Source organism: Rana temporaria, chromosome 4 (assembly GCF_905171775.1).
Source record: "Rana temporaria chromosome 4, aRanTem1.1, whole genome shotgun sequence".
NCBI lineage: Eukaryota > Metazoa > Chordata > Amphibia > Anura > Ranidae > Rana > Rana temporaria.
In genome coordinates, this window is record NC_053492.1 from 60,746,713 (window position 1) to 60,764,890 (window position 18,178).

The 18,178-nt window shown below is 46.1% G+C and overlaps 1 protein-coding gene across 1 annotated transcript in view; it reads right to left on the reverse strand.

Moving 5' to 3' along the window:
* Window positions 1–18,178, reverse strand: part of LOC120935619 — an 84,406-nt gene that overhangs the window by 55,034 nt on the left and 11,194 nt on the right. The window contains exon 3 of the mRNA XM_040347670.1: window positions 17,616–17,670. Coding sequence (XP_040203604.1) covers window positions 17,616–17,670 — 55 coding nt within the window. The remainder of the gene's footprint in view (window positions 1–17,615; window positions 17,671–18,178) is intronic.

Consider the following 18,178-nt stretch of genomic DNA (forward strand, 5'->3'; position numbering starts at 1 on the left):
GCCTTGGTGGAGCAGGAGGAGTCAGCAATGCTCCACCGAGACCAGGGCCAGGACGAGGAGGAGGAGGAGGAGGATGATGATGAAGAGGAGGAGGAGGTGGTTGCTGGTGTCGTCCCGGAGTCAGGGCCTGGTCAGGAGGGAGAGCCGGTGTTGGGGGCACCGATAGTCCGGGGGTTGGGCATCTCTGAGTTTGACCAGCAGCGCCTCAGGGATGAAGAGTCGCACCTCATTCACCTGGCCAGCATTGAGGAGTCACAGCGGGCTGTGCTCTTCCCCATGGCTGCCCACATGCTGAGATGCCTCAGGAGGGACCCCCGGGTTAAGACCATCAAGACGAGGGATGATTTCTGGATGGCCACCCTTTTGGATCCCAGGTGCAAGGGGAAACTGGAGCAGTTCATCCCAGCCAGCCGGAGGCAGCACCGGATGGAGGAACTGCAGGCAGGCATTGTCAGACGGTTGGAGCAGGCAACTCCCCGGCCTCCAGTTGTCCCCCCTCATCTCACCCAGCAGGTGGCTGCACCCAGCAGCAGCCGAGCAGGGGACCTAATGGAAGAGATGAGGATGTTCTTCCAAACCGAGCGACCCAGTACCAGCACCAGCAGCAGCAGCAGTCACCACCAGCGGCTGGCCCACATGGTGGCAGACTACATGGCGTCCGTCGGTGCTTCTGACAGTATGAGCACCGACGACCCCATGGAGTACTGGGTTGCCAGATTGGACACCTGCCGCGAGCTCGCTCAGTATGCGCTGGAGTTATTGTCTTGCCCCCCCTCCAGCGTACTATCTGAGCGGACATTCAGCGCGGCAGGTGGGGTGGTCACGGACAAGAGGACCCGTCTTTCCACAGACTCCGTGGACAGACTCACATTCATAAAGATGAATGAGTCCTGGATCGGCGGTGACTTTCTGGCACCCGTCGTCGGTTCAGGGCGCTGAAGGGTCCCTTGTCATGCATTCCCTGATGAAGCCCCGGACCTGATGTATTTACAGTGCTGAATATAACTATTTTAACATCAGAGAAAATCAATGTTAATATTTGGTACAGTAGGCTTTCTTTGCAATTACAGCGGTCAAACCTTTCTTGTAGTTTTACACCAGCTTTGCACACACTGGAGGAGGGATTTTGGCCCACTCCTCCACACAGATCTTCTCTACATCAGTCATGTTTCTGGGCTCTCGCTGAGAAACACGGAGTTTGAGCTCCCTCCAAAGATTCTCTATTGGGTTTAGGTCTGGAGACTGGCTAGGCCACGCCAGAACCTTGATATGCTCCTTACAGAGCCAATCCTTGGTTATCCTGGCTGTGTGCTTTGGGTCATTGTCATGTTGGAAGACCCAGCCTCGACCCATCTTCAAAGCTCTAACTCAGGGAAGGAGGTTGTTGCCCAAAATCTCGCAATACATGGCCACGGTCATCCTCTCCTTACTACAGTGCAGTCACCCTGTCCCATGTGCAGAAAAACACCACCAAAGCATGATGCTACCACCACCATGCTTCACATTAGGGATGGTGTTCTTGGCATTGTAGTCATCATTATTCTTCCTCCGAACACGGTTAGTGAAATTATGATCAAAAAGTTATATTATGGTCTCATCTGACCACATGATTTTCTCCCATGACTCCTCTGGATCAGTCAAGACACCTATGTCAGCAGTTATTTCACACTCTATATACTCTTATTCCTACTGCTGTTCATCATGGCACCTCCTGCCCATGTGATATGACTCTGTATCAACTACTACTGTTAATACTACTACTGCTGCTTCTGCTGCTGCTGCCGCCCAGTCAATACACCTATGTCAGCAGTTATTTCACACTCTATATACTCTTATTCCTACTGCTGTTCATCATGGCACCTCCTGCCCATGTGATATGACTCTGTATCAACTACTACTGTTAATACTACTACTGCTGCTTCTGCTGCTGCTGCCGCCCAGTCAATACACCTATGTCAGCAGTTATTTCACACTCTATATACTCTTATTCCTACTGCTGTTCATCATGGCACCTCCTGCCCATGTGATATGACTCTGTATCAACTACTACTGTTAATACTACTACTGCTGCTTCTGCTGCTGCTGCCGCCCAGTCAATACACCTATGTCAGCAGTTATTTCACACTCTATATACTCTTATTCCTACTGCTGTTCATCATGGCACCTCCTGCCCATGTGATATGACTCTGTATCAACTACTACTGTTAATACTACTACTGCTGCTTCTGCTGCTGCTGCCGCCCAGTCAATACACCTATGTCAGCAGTTATTTCACACTCTATATACTCTTATTCCTACTGCTGTTCATCATGGCACCTCCTGCCCATGTGATATGACTCTGTATCAACTACTACTGTTAATACTACTACTGCTGCTTCTGCTGCTGCTGCCGCCCAGTCAATACACCTATGTCAGCAGTTATTTCACACTCTATATACTCTTATTCCTACTGCTGTTCATCATGGCACCTCCTGCCCATGTGATATGACTCTGTATCAACTACTACTGTTAATACTACTACTGCTGCTTCTGCCCAGTCAATACACCTATGTCAGCAGTTATTTCACACTCTATATACTCTTATTCCTACTGCTGTTCATCATGGCACCTCCTGCCCATGTGATATGACTCTGTATCAACTACTACTGTTAATACTACTACTGCTGCTTCTGCTGCTGCTGCCGCCCAGTCAATACACCTATGTCAGCAGTTATTTCACACTCTATATACTCTTATTCCTACTGCTGTTCATCATGGCACCTCCTGCCCATGTGATATGACTCTGTATCAACTACTACTGTTAATACTACTACTGCTGCTTCTGCTGCTGCTGCTGCCGCCCAGTCAATACACCTATGTCAGCAGTTATTTCACACTCTATATACTCTTATTCCTACTGCTGTTCATCATGGCACCTCCTGCCCATGTGATATGACTCTGTATCAACTACTACTGTTAATACTACTACTGCTGCTTCTGCTGCTGCTGCCGCCCAGTCAATACACCTATGTCAGCAGTTATTTCACACTCTATATACTCTTATTCCTACTGCTGTTCATCATGGCACCTCCTGCCCATGTGATATGACTCTGTATCAACTACTACTGTTAATACTACTACTGCTGCTTCTGCTGCTGCTGCCGCCCAGTCAATACATCTATGTCAGCAGTTATTTCACACTCTATATACTCCTATTCCTACTGCTGTTCATCATGGCAACTCCTGCCCAAGTGATATGACTCTGTATCAACTACTACTGCTAATACTACTACTGCTGCTGCTGCTGCTGCTGCTGCTGCTCAGTCAAGACAACTATGTCAAAAGTAATTTCCCACTCTATATACTCCTATTACCACTGCTGTTCATCATGGCACCTCCTGCCCAAGTGATATGACTCTGTATCTACTACTACTACTACTGCTGCTGCTGCTCAGTCAAGACACCTATGTAAAAAGTTAATTCCCACTCTATATATACTCCTATTACCACTGCTGTTCACTGATACCACTGATAGTTAATTTATCCCTTAACTACCCCCATTTGTGAGGGTCGGGGTTTTCCTTTAAAGTCCCATGCAAATCAATGGAAAATGTATGTTCCCACATAACTTCTGTACGCCTGGAGATATTTCAATAATACCCGCTATACATATTACTTATATGCCAAATAAAAATATATAACAGTTAAATTAACCCTTACCAACACCCTTATATAAAAGATGGGTATATTTATATTACTATGATTTTCCTCCCCAAAAGGTTAAGATAGGAAGACCGGGCAATGCCGGGTATTCAGCTAGTAATAGTATAAAATGTTTTCGGTTATTATTAAGCTAGATGTGTTGATGTTGATGTTGATGTTGATGTGTTAGATGTGAAGTTAGATGTGTTTAAAAAACTAACAATTTCAATAAGAAATGAAACCTTTGCAAAATATAACATTTTTTATTAAAAAAAAAAAAAAAAAAAATTAAGACATTAACTTCTGAAGCTCTGTCACCTCATCCATGTTTTTCGCCAGTTGTTGCACCAGTTGTTGATTTTGGCGCATCAAAAAAAGTATATGCTGCTCATTTGCCATTACTCTCTGCGTCAGGTTTTTCATGGCAGCTTGTTTCACCTCGAGCTTTTTTAGAACTGTTAGGATATAAGAAAAAAACATTTGGATTTCAAAGACCGTTACGAAAGATTATTTTCAGCCATAAAAATAATAAAGTCTGACTTAAGAGACTCTATGAAAGAGGATCTGGCAGAGGCAATTCTCTTCCTTAGAACTCTACATTGCATTTATTTGCATTTGCTAAGCCTAGAACTACATTTCAAGATAGTTTAATATAAACCATTTCTAGGTTTTTCATATTTTTTTTTTGGTTCATTATAGATAAGCTTTGTTTTTGTTCTAAAACAGCCAAATAATGTGGTCTGTATTTTTGAACTGTTAAAGATCATGTTCCTGATGTTTAAGCCTGCTGCTACTATCCAGTCACTTGATTGTTTTCATTGTGTTTGTCTTTTGCTTAAACTGTGCAATACAGTAGACTGTTGGCTTCCCAGCCAGTAGTCCTGTGGTAGTTTGCGTTTCTTTCCCTCAAGGAATCTATAAAATACATTCGCATATTAATACAGAGGAGTCGGAGTCGGGGAGTCGGGGAGTCGGAGTCTGAAGTACATAAAACTGAGGAGTCGGAGTCGAAAAATTTCTCTACCGACTCCACAGCCCTGCTTTAAATGCTGTCCATTTTTAGAGCTACATTTTATTGTTGAAATTTTATTAATCTCTGTGCACATATTTACCCTCCTGATTGATGGTAAAATTAACCGTCTCATCCTGCTCCTCTTCCTCGTCACCCACTACTCCACCAGAAGTTTCGGGGGGGGGTGCAGCTCCTCCTCTTGCTCCTCCACAGGAACTGGGGGTGGTGATGTGGATGGCCCTGGCTGCTCCTCCTCATCCCTCTCCTCCTCTTCCACATCCTCCTCCTGCTCCTCCTCTGCGGCCTGTCGCCTTGTGCGCTTGGGGCGCACAGTTGGTAGCGGAGCTCCTATAATAACACAATGTTCATATATTATAAAAATGTTTTCTAATGACGTATGCAAATTCTGTGTACTCTACTGTATTGTATATGAATACAAATTAATTTATATAGACAGTTAACCAATGGGACAATGTTATATTAAAGGGTCTTGTGGGCACTACAGGGGACTGAGCGTGAGCTGGGCTGCCACCATGGTAAAATGAGCTGTTTTTGTCTCCTTTGTTTTGTTCAGACGATCTCATGTTAAAAAAAAGGACTTGATGGAGTACACGGGATTACTATAACAACCCCACGCCTAACACAGGAATTTAGTGGGAATCTATATATATAAAACTCAACGTGTGTGTGCATGTATGTATGTATGTTCCACCATCACGTCCAAACGGCTAAAGATATTTACATGAAACTTGGCACACAGGTTACTTATATGTCAGCCACAAATATAGGATTGGTGGTTTAACCCTTACCCACCCCCATTTGCCTTGGTCAGGGTTTTTCTTTAAAGTCCCATTCAACTCTATGGGAAATACATGTTATTTCATAACAGCTGTAGATATTTCGATAACACTTGGTCACATGTTATCTATACGTCCACTTAAAGTATAGGATCGTTAATTTATCCCTTAACTAACCCCATTGGTGAGGGTCGGGCTTTTTGTTTAAAGTCCCATGCAAAGCAATGGGAAAAGTATGTTCCCACATAACTTCTGTGTTCCTGTCTGCTGTCCCATGTTTTTTTCCAACAGTACTATGAATACCTTGGCTGGTGGTGATATATGTTACAACAACATGGCGTCTTGGTTAACAACATCTGACCTTACATTAATTACATATGACCTTACATAACTGTCCCCAAGGGACCCGGGCTGGCTCAACGCGATTGCCACTGCGCTGACAAGCCATTCACCTCTGCAGCTAGGGGTTCGGATCCCGCTCTCGGCTACATGTGAATTGAGTTTGGTGGTCTCAGCTCGGCCCCCGGTGGGTGTGCTATGCGAGGTAAGCCTGCGCTTAGTATGCCCACCTCCCTCCCACAAAAACCACCACACTTACACACGCACTCGCAATTGGGTTAACATGCACGCACTCTGACCATGCGGTCTCTAAAAAGAGAGGCGAAGGACTAACGGGGCTGGTTGAGCGGGCAAATCCTCTCACTCCCTTATAGGGAGTCCCTCTGCCCCGTTGGGCTTCGAAGCGGAGCAGGTAGGACGGTCTGTGTGGGAGGACCCCCTCACACCCGCCATTGCCACCCGGGGCATGGAGAAAGGTGGCAGATTACCTCTGGGGGAGGCCTGCCTACTCCCAACTCCTGCAGTCAGGCTCCTCTCTCGAGTACACGCACAAAATACACTTTAGGGGAAAAAAAACATAACTGTGACCAATAACTTACCAGGATGATATTTATTCCGGATACGCCTGACCCGGTTCATCTGGCGCCTCTTCAGGTCGGACCACTTTTTAAGGATCGCCATGCGAGTGTGTTCTTCGCCTAGTTCCTCAATCAGGGAGCTTATAACTCCCTGTTTTTCTTGCTGCCTCCGCAGCTCATCGTATCCTGTTTCCAGGAACTTCTGCAAGATGAAGAACAAAGTATATTGTAATACTTTTGTTGACAGCCTTATGGATATATGACGTAAATGTATGCTATTCAACAATTGGAAGCATTCTCGCCTTATTAATCAATGACAGGGGTAACATGACAGATTTTATATCCTGCCATTTCGGTCGCCACCTTTTTTACATAAATATAGCAGCCATTATCATTTGCATAATTATGAATATATTATTAACAACACAGGATACACGTATAGGGGAGATATGCGTTGCTAACTCTTTTCCCTGTCAGGAGCCTAACGCCCCGGGGGGTCAGAGACGGGACCTTTTCGGAGGACCACTGACGTATGCAACCGTCGCAGTTTTTTGTGATGTCACTCTTTAGGTGTGTGCAAATTTTTCCTTGCACCGGGTGGAGTTTTTGGGTTGTGTTTTGCACGCCACAGGCTTTTCAACAGAAAATAACCAGCTGGAGGCAGAATGGTTGCAAAACACTACGGGTTTGTTACCTAACTCTGGGTTTCAAGACCAGTCCACCTCCAGCTGTTGCAAAACTACTACTCCCATCAGCCACGGTCTGTCAGTGCATGCTAAGAATTTTACTTTTGCTGCATCTAGGGTGCCACAGTTTAGAGACCCGTGCATAAAGGCCTGAAAAATGGGGGCCTGCAGAACTTACAATACTAGAAGTGCCAGCATTCCCAGGCATGCTGGAAGTTGTAGTTCTGCAACATCTAAAGGGCAATATGTATTCGAACGTCCTTGGGCCTTGAGGACACTGAAGTCAGGACGTTCGCATACGTCCTATGTCCAAAAAAATGTTAAATTCATTATGCTAAATAACAAGGAAAAGTGCCTAAATACACATTTGCCAACCAGGGTGTCTGCAGCTGTCCAGGCATGCTGGGACTTGTAGTTTTGTAAAAGCAGGAGACACATTTTTTGTGAAATACTAATATCTGATCATATATACTAACTTTTAAACTAGACTAAAATGCAGTTGAAGATAATGAAATAACAGTGGTCAAAATACTTACACAAATCAGCAACTTTTCCTCAGATACAGTGAAATTACTTCCAACCATCTTGCTCTGCGATTGCGTTGCGATCATAAAGTTGGAAACTGGCAAGGGTCCAGGAAATGGTCGCGTGTTGTTCGCGTGTTGATTGCGCTGCTTGGACCGAGATGGGTCCATATGGCTTCGGCTGTATGGACCACAGTAACTCTTTTCCCTGTCAGGAGCCTAACGCCCCGGGGGGTCAGAGACGGGACCTTTTCGGAGGACCACTGACGTATGCAACCGTCGCAGTTTTTTGTGATGTCACTCTTTAGGTGTCTGCAAATTTTTCCTTGCACCGGGTGGAGTTTTTGGGTTGTGTTTTGCACGCCACAGGCTTTTCAACAGAAAATAACCAGCTGGAGGCAGAATGGTTGCAAAACACTACGGGTTTGTTACCTAACTCTGGGTTTCAAGACCAGTCCACCTCCAGCTGTTGCAAAACTACTACTCCCATCAGCCACGGTCTGTCAGTGCATGCTAAGAATTTTACTTTTGCTGCATCTAGGGTGCCACAGTTTAGAGACCCGTGCATAAAGGCCTGAAAAATGGGGGCCTGCAGAACTTACAATACTAGAAGTGCCAGCATTCCCAGGCATGCTGGAAGTTGTAGTTCTGCAACATCTAAAGGGCAATATGTATTCGAACGTCCTTGGGCCTTGAGGACAATGAAGTCAGGACGTTCGCATACGTCCTATGTCCAAAAAAATGTTAAATTCATTATGCTAAATAACAAGGAAAAGTGCCTAAATACACATTTGCCAACCAGGGTGTCTGCAGCTGTCCAGGCATGCTGGGACTTGTAGTTTTGTAAAAGCAGGAGACACATTTTTTGTGAAATACTAATATCTGATCATATATACTAACTTTTAAACTAGACTAAAATGCAGTTGAAGATAATGAAATAACAGTGGTCAAAATACTTACACAAATCAGCAACTTTTCGTCAGATACAGTGAAATTACTTCCAACCATCTTGCTCTGCGATTGCGTTGCGATCATAAAGTTGGAAACTGGCAAGGGTCCAGGAAATGGTCGCGTGTTGTTCGCGTGTTGATTGCGCTGCTTGGACCGAGATGGGTCCATATGGCTTCGGCTGTATGGACCACAGTAACTCTTTTCCCTGTCAGGAGCCTAACGCCCCGGGGGGTCAGAGACGGGACCTTTTCGGAGGACCACTGACGTATGCAACCGTCGCAGTTTTTTGTGATGTCACTCTTTAGGTGTGTGCAAATTTTTCCTTGCACCGGGTGGAGTTTTTGGGTTGTGTTTTGCACGCCACAGGCTTTTCAACAGAAAATAACCAGCTGGAGGCAGAATGGTTGCAAAACACTACGGGTTTGTTACCTAACTCTGGGTTTCAAGACCAGTCCACCTCCAGCTGTTGCAAAACTACTACTCCCATCAGCCACGGTCTGTCAGTGCATGCTAAGAATTTTACTTTTGCTGCATCTAGGGTGCCACAGTTTAGAGACCCGTGCATAAAGGCCTGAAAAATGGGGGCCTGCAGAACTTACAATACTAGAAGTGCCAGCATTCCCAGGCATGCTGGAAGTTGTAGTTCTGCAACATCTAAAGGGCAATATGTATTCGAACGTCCTTGGGCCTTGAGGACACTGAAGTCAGGACGTTCGCATACGTCCTATGTCCAAAAAAATGTTAAATTCATTATGCTAAATAACAAGGAAAAGTGCCTAAATACACATTTGCCAACCAGGGTGTCTGCAGCTGTCCAGGCATGCTGGGACTTGTAGTTTTGTAAAAGCAGGAGACACATTTTTTGTGAAATACTAATATCTGATCATATATACTAACTTTTAAACTAGACTAAAATGCAGTTGAAGATAATGAAATAACAGTGGTCAAAATACTTACACAAATCAGCAACTTTTCCTCAGACTTAGTGAAATTGCTTCCAACCATGTTGCTGTGTGATTGCGCTGCGATCATAAGTTGGAAACTGGCAAGGCTCCAGGAAATGGTCGCGTGTTGTTCGCGCGATTGCGCATGCGCGATCGAAAAATCGCAATCGCAATATGTTTTTTGGTTAAAATATCATACATATTCGATTTCAGAGTGCTGCTACAGCAGTTTTCGAAATATCTGCAATCAATTTCGCATTCGCATTTTGTGAAATTGCGTTAAAATATCTCGAATATTCGATTTCAGAGTGAGCCAATCAGAGCGCTCCTCCAGCATTTCTCGAAATTGCGCAATAAATATCGCATTCGCATGTTGCGATATTTCGATAAAATATCAGGAATATTCTGAGCCAATCAGAGCGCTCCTCCAGCATATCTCGAAATTGCGCAATAAATATCGCATTCGCATGTTGCGATATTTCGATAAAATATCACGAATATTCTGAGCCAATCAGAGTGCTCCTCCAGCATATCTCGAAATTGCGCAATAAATATCGCATTCGCATGTTGCGATATTTCGATAAAATATCAGGAATATTCTGAGCCAATCAGAGCGCTCCTCCAGCATATCTCGAAATTGCGCAATAAATATCGCATTCGCATGTTGCGATATTTCGATAAAATATCACGAATATTCTGAGCCAATCAGAGCGCTCCTACCGCAGTTAAAAATATTATATTAATAAAATCGCAATTATTTTCACATTCGCAATAGCGAAAAATCGCAATCAATTAATTTCGATAAAATATCACGAATATTCGAATTTAGCGAATATATCTCGAATATTCGAATATATATTCGAGATATATCGCGAAATCGAATATGGCATATTCTGCTCAACACTAGTCTCTAAGGCCCCGTACACATGAGGGGATCTCCGCTGGAAACGGTCCGCCGGACCGTTTCCAGCGGAGATTCCTCCTCCGGATTTGGATCTGATGGCTTGTACTCACCATCGGATCAAAATCCGCACGGAATTCATCCGCGGTTACGTGTCGCGCCGTCGCAGCGTTGATGACGCGGCGACGTGCGCGACGCTGGAAGGTAAGTACTTCCACGCATGCGTTGAATCATTACGACGCATGCGAGGGAGGGGAGCGGACGGATTGATCCGGTGAGTCTGTACAGACCACCGGATCAATCCGCTGGACCCGATTCAAGCGGATAAATTTCTTAGCATGCTAAGAAATTTATATCCGCTTGAAATCGATCCGGCCGAGAAATCTCCGTGGATAAATATCCGGTAGGCCGTACAGACGACCAGATTTATCCGCTGGAACTGATCCGCGGATCAATTCCAGCGGATAGATCCGGTGGTGTGTGCGAGGCCTAAGGTTTCGTTCAGACAGGTGCCGACGCGGTGCATGCCTACAGCTACAGGCAATGTTTGTTATTGGGTAAAGTAGTTATGCCTGCGCGACAGCGGAAACTATGGGCCTGATTCTCAAAAGAGATACGCAGACTTAACTGCTGTTCAGCCTGCGTATCCCTGTGCCTAACTTTGGAAACGATTCTCAAAAGGCTTTTTCCAAAGTTAGGCAGAAAATCTGACATGTGTAAGACACTTACACGGTCAGATTTTAGGATGCAGTACCGCATCCGCCACTGGGGGCATTTCTCATTGAAATGCAGCTTTGCGTATGCAAATGAGGACTTAAGCAGATTTTCAAAGCATTTCAGCACTGTGATTTCTGCGTAAGTTCCGAATTTGCCTGCGCAAAACTAGGGCTGGTTTTATAATGTGGAAAGTTAGTCACACATTGTAAAGGCCCGTTCCAGCGACGGCATTTGGTATGCATTCCTGAGGGAGAACTCCACGGCAATTTTTAAATTCAAAACCGGCATGGGTTCCCCTCCAGGAGCATACCAGGCCCTTAGGTCTGGTATGGGTTGTAAGGAGACCCCCCCCACGCCGAAAAATTGACGTAGGGGGTCCCCCTACAATCCATACTAGACCCGTATCCAAAGCACGCTACCCGGCCGGCCAGGAAGGGAGTGGGGACGAGCGAGCGCCCCCCCCCTCCTGAGCCGTGCCAGGCCGCATGCCCTCAACATGGGGGGGTTGGGTGCTCTGGGGCAGGGGGGCGCACTGCCGCCCCCCTACCCCAGAGCACCCTGTCCCCATGTTGATGAGGACAGGACCTCTTCCCGACAACCCTTGCCATTGGTTGTCGGGGTCTGCGGGCGGGTGCTTATCGGAATCTGGGAGTCCCCTTTAATAAGGGGGCCCCCAGATACCGGCCCCCCACCCTAAGTGAATGGATATGGGGTACATCGTACCCCTATCCATTCACCTGGAGGCAAAAAGTAAAAGTTAGTAAACACACAACACAAGGCTTTTTAAAATAATTTATTATTCTGCTCCGGATGCCCCCCCTGTCTTCGTTATTAGCTCAATTACCAGGGGGGGCTTCTTCTTCCACTCTCCGGGGGTCTTCTCCGCTCTCCGGGGGGGGTTTCTTCTTCCGCTCTCCGGGGGGGGGGGGGGGGGGGTGCCTACCCACATGCACCCACCACGTGGGTACCTGCCGGAGTATGATGGGACGGTGATGCCTATATAAATGGGATGCAAGGCGCGCTTCCATCATTACAGCGACAACAGGCGACGAGTCAACATCGGAAGAGAGAAGAACAGAAGACCCTGACGTCACAGAAGACCGCGCCGGCTGCCTGTTACTAATTGAGCTAACACACAAACATAGCAGGCAGCCAGCGCTGAAGAAGAAGGCACCGGAGAGCTGCAGAAGAACCGGGGTTCGCCGAGTCAACAGCGGAAGAGGGGAGAAGATGGAAGAAGCCCCCCGGAGTCCGGAGAAGCCCCCCCCAGAGAGCGGAAGAAGAAACCCCCCCCGGAGAGCGGAGAAGACCCCCGGAGAGTGGAAGAAGAAGCCCCCCCTGGTAATTGAGCTAATAACGAAGACAGGGGGGGCATCCGGAGCAGAATAATAAATTATTTTAAAAAGCCTTGTGTTGTGTGTTTACTAACTTTTACTTTTTGCCTCCAGGTGAATGGATAGGGGTACGATGTAACCCATATCCATTAACTTAGGGTGGGGGGCCGGTATCTGGGGGCCCCCTTATTAAAGGGGACTCCCAGATTCCGATAAGCACCCGCCCGCAGACCCCGACATCCAATGGCAAGGGTTGTCGGGAAGAGGTCCTGTCCTCATCAACATGGGGACAGGGTGCTCTGGGGTGGGGGGGCCCGCAGTGCGCCCCCCTGCCCCAGAGCACCCAACCCCCCATGTTGAGGGCATGCGGCCTGGCACGGCTCAGGAGGGGGGGGGACGCTCGCTCGTCCCCACTCCCATTCCTGACCGGCCGGGTAGCGTGCTTTGGATACGGGTCTGGTATGGATTGTAGGGGGACCCCCTACGTCAATTTTTCGGCGTGGGGGGGTCTCCTTACAACCCATACCAGACCTAAGGGCCTGGTATGCTCCTGGGGGGGGGAACCCATGCCGTGTTTTTTTTTGAAAATTGGCATGGAGTTCTCCCTCTCAGGAATGCATGCTGAGCGACGCTGTCATTTTTTTTTATAATTATTTGTTTTCCCGGCGCGTCTTTTTTTTTCACCCGTCGCAACTTTAGTGTCCCGTCGATATTCTCAAAGCCGCCCGGCGTTAATTACGTTCGCGCGCTGCACGTCGGGAAAATTACGTCACACGCATGCGCAGTACGGCCGGCGCGGGAGCGCGCCTCATTTAAATTTTAAACGCCCCCAGGAGAGGAGGACCGCCTTACGACGGCGGCACTTAAGTTACACGGCCTGAAATTTCTACCTAAGTGCTTTGACGATCGGGCACTTAGGTAGAAATTTTAAGTCAGTGTAACTTAACTGCTGAAATTTAAGTTACGCAGACTTTTTGAGAATTTGGCCCTATGTGTGCAGAGGGTAAAGGTGCGGCAACTACCGTATGGGCCAACCACTACCCACAGTGAGACATGGAAAAAATCAAGAGATGGTGTTGCGCTCCAATAGCATAGCATGGTGTAATTGGTAAAATGTATAAATAACCAAAATAGTATAATTGATAAATGAATGTGCAAATATGCAAATAGACTGACTGAAAGATAAAAATGGCTATAAATGCTAAGATAAGGTGCATCCAAAGGTGAACTGAATAAATGTGCAAACAATGCAGATAAGGTGACTCAGGTGCATAAATAAAATTGCAACGTAAAGATAATAATATATGCAGTGGCAGAGGAAATCGCAGGATGGTGTTATGCTCCAATCAAAATGAATGACTGGACATATCTGATATACAACAATGATGGATGAATAAAACAGTGAACTGAATAAGAGTGCAAATAAATACAAATAGGTGACTGTATAATGTAAGTAAAATCACATCGTATGAATGGTGGATGGAACCACAAGATTGTCCAATTGTTACAAAGTGCAAATCGTGCAACTGCGACTCAGTCCAAGAGGTAATGCAATTTAATCAAAAGAAATCGCAAAGTGCGAGTGAAGTGCTGGGTGCTAAATGACAGCAGGTGGCAAGGTGACTTGTTGGTGAATCTTCGGTGTATGGTGACACCCGAAGGTGTGCTAGCAAATTACCTTACGGCTAGGGTTGAGCGAACCCGAACTGTAAAGTTCGGGTTCGGTACGGACTTTGGGGTTTTCCCGAACCCGGACCCGAACCCGAAAAATTGGAATAAGTTTGGGTCCGGGATCGGAGTTCGGGAAAAAAAATGCGCGGAGGTCCCCGCAAATTCAATAACCAGACCCTTTAGGTCTGGTATGGACATTAAGGGGAACCCCGCCATCAATTTAAAAAAAAAATGACGTGCGGTTCCCCCTAAATATCCATAACCAGACCCGTTATCCGAGCACGTTGACCTGGCCGGCCGCAGAAAAGAGGGGGGGACAGAGTGCGGCCCCCCCTCTCCTGAACCGCACCAGGCCAGATGCCCTCAACATGGGGAGGATGTCCCCATGTTGATGGGGACAAGGGTCTCATCCCCACAACCCTTGCCCGGTGGTTGTGGGAGTATGCGGGCGGGAGGCTTATCAGAATCTGGAAGACCCCTTTAACAAAGGGGACCCCCAGATCCTGACCCTCCCTTGTGTGAAATGGTAATGGGGTACACTGTACCCCTACCATTTCACGAAGGAAGTGTAAAGTCTTGTAAAAAAAACACGCACACACACCGTAGAATAAAGTCCTGTATTAATAAAAAAAAAAGAAAAAAACTCCAGCGGTGATCATCCACTCGTTCCCGGCTTCCTGCTCCAACGTTGTCCTGATCCAGCGACGGCTGCGGGTGATCTCCAGCGATGAGAAGATCCAGCGACGGGTGATCTCCGATCCAGCGATGAGAAGATCCAGAGAGCAGCATCGCCGACCTCCACTCACCGCTGGACACAGCCCAGCGAATGACGCGCTGAAGCTGTGACATTACTTATGTAGAGGAGGCAGGGCCACCCGTCACGTGATCCCGCCCCCTCTGACGTACTCTCTGCTACGTCACTGGGGAAGCCCAGAAAGAGGGAAGACGGGGCTTACAGAGTGACGTAGCAGAGGGTACGTCAGAGGGTGCGGGGTCACGTGACGGGTGGCCATGCCTCCTCTATATAAGTAATGTCACAGCTTCAGCGCGTCATTCGCTGGGAGGTGTCCAGCGATGAGAGGAAGTCGGCAATGCTGCTCTCTGGATCTTCTCATCGCTGGATCGGAGATCACCCGCAGCCGTCGCTGGATCAGGACAACGTTGGAGCAGGAAGGCGGGAACGAGTGGATGATCACCGCTGGAGTTTTTTTATTTTTTTTTTATTAATAAAGGACTTTATTCTACGGTGTGTGTGTGTGGTTTTTTAACAAGACTTTACACGTCCTTCGTGAAATGGTAGGGGTACAGTGTACCCCATTACCATTTCACACAGGGGGGGGTCAGGATCTGGGGGTCCCCTTTGTTAAAGGGGTCTTCCAGATTCTGATAAGCCTCCCGCCCGCATACCCCCACAACCACCGGGCAAGGGTTGTGGGGATGAGACCCTTGTCCCCATCAACATGGGGACATCCTCCCCATGTTGAGGGCATGTGGCCTGGTGCGGTTCAGGAGAGGGGGGGGGGCACACTCTGTCCCCCCCTCTTTTCTGCGGCCGGCCAGGTCAACGTGCTCGGATAACGGGTCTGGTTATGGATACCGCACGTCATTTTTTTTTTAAATTGACGGCGGGGTTCCCCTTAATATCCATACCAGACCTGAAGGGTCTGGTTATGGATATTTAGGGGGAACCGCACGTCATTTTTTTTTTAAATTGACAGCGGGGTTCCCCTTAACCTGCCTGGCGGTATCCCCGAGCGTGACTCGGGGTGGGTTTTTCATGCTCCGATCGGTATCCCCGAGTCACGCTCGGGGTAGCTGTGCAGAGTGTGCAGCGGCGCGGCTTACCTGCTCGCAGCATCCACAGACAAGTTACTCACCTTGTCCCTGGATCCTGCGATGCATCCCCACTGTGTGAGCGAGCGGGTCCTCGCTCGATTCACAGTGTCCCCGTGTGCCGCCGATCTCCGTTCCCTGCGACGTTACGACGCACGGGGGCGGAGAACGGCGCCAAATTCAAAAAAAGTAAATAAACACAGTACACACAGTATACTGTAATCCTATAGATTACAGTATTGTATGTAAAAATACACACCCCCCTTGTCCCTAGTGGTCTGCCCAGTGTCCTACATGTTCTTTTGTATAATAAAAACTATTCTTTCTGCCTGAAAACTGTAGATTGTTCAAAAGTGTCCCTTTATGTCAAAAATGGTTTTAGAGTAGCTAGAAAACAGCGATAATAAATTATAATCACTTGCAGAATTGTGCGATAGCGATTTGTGGGGAAATACGTCATAAAAAAATAAAAGTAATGACAGCGACAATTCTGCAACTGAGCAAATTTCAGTGATTTTGAGTTGATTACATTATTGAATAATTTTTATTATAATTATATCATTATTTGTTATAATTATTTATAATTATTTATTATATTATAATTTATAATTTTGTTTTTTAAAAAAATCATACCCGGGATTCCTACAAGACTCTTGTTTGGTCAGATTTAAGTGAGTTATTCCTAAAAATTACAGACCTACAGTATAAAACGCCAAATTTCCTTGCAAAATAATTGTACCGCTTTTGGTACGTAATTCCAGACAGAATCATACCGCCAGGGAGGTTAATATCCATACCAGACCTAAAGGGTCTGGTTATTGAATTTGCAGGGACCTCCGCGCATTTTTTTCTAAAAGTCCATGTCCCATTGACTACAATGGGGTTCGGAGTTCGGGTTCGGGTTCCCGAACCCTAACTTTTTTTTAAAAGTTCGGGTTCAGACCCGAACTCAAACATCCAGGTTTCCGCTCAACTCTACTTACGGCAGCAAGATAAGCAGCATTCAATAAAACCAATGGAATTACTTGGGGGTAGAGGGGATAACTCCTATCCGTCCTTCCAGTAGTGTGGTGCCTAGGGGGTTCAGGCTTCCTTCCAGTCAGGGTGGTCAGCAAGGTAAGACATCTCCAAAGTGTGTCACCAGGCAGGGTAGAGAAAACATAGAGGAGGCTCTCTAGTGTAATATGTTTTAAACACTCAGCAGTTTATTCAAACATATAACAAACAGGGTACTCACATTTAAAACAGTAATGTAGTGTATATCAGAAATGGCTAGGGCTAGGGCAATTTTTGCAAAGCAATCTGGATATAGGTTCAGTTTACTGCCAGGAAAACTGGCCGTGTGTAGGGGAAAAAGCTGCTGAGCAGGTTCTCAGCTTTCCCCTCGGGTTTCCCGGCGGTAAAAAGTCTGCCGGGAAATCCGTATGTGTGTATGAGGCATAAGATGTTCAAAACATCAGTGGGTGATTTATCCCAGCAGTTCTCACCTAAAATTGAAATTGTGGTTTTGGATGGACCAAATCAAAAACCTCTAAACCGGTCATTCTGAACCACACTATTCTGATGCTTTTAAATAAGTATGATAATTAGTGATCATCACTATGAAGCCATCTTAATTTGCATATAACAAAAGCAATGAAGTCTTACCTGCACGCTTCTCTCGATGCAAAGAAATGTGAATAAGGTCATCCAGACTGAAAATCTGTAACAACATTTGTCAGTTGTAAGTTGTTTTTGTTTTCAATTTCTTTTTTATTAATCTTTTTCCTCAAATATAAAACTTTTACCTATATACCTATATTCAAGATTTGCTTGCATTATACATTGTTCACATAAATTATTCAAAATTCCGAGTCTTGATAATTACAAATTACTTTATCATTAAAAAACATTACCCTTCAATATTCATATCCTTCAACATTCATCTACTCCCATTGCCTCCATTCTCCCCATATGTTCATCGCAAAAAAAAAAAAAAAATCGCCCCTCCCCTCTTCCCCCTTATTTCTCCATTATCTTCCAACCATATTGCCTGTCCCCTAAACGTTTCTCTTAATTTTCCCTTTTATATATATATATTGTTTCATTCCTTCCGAGAGCCGTAATTCATCCCATTTTTGCCATATTACTGGCATTTGACTATATATATTCTTCTTCTCTAATCTGTCTTTCCATATATTGTATTTCGTTCCTTTCACAAATCCACTCTA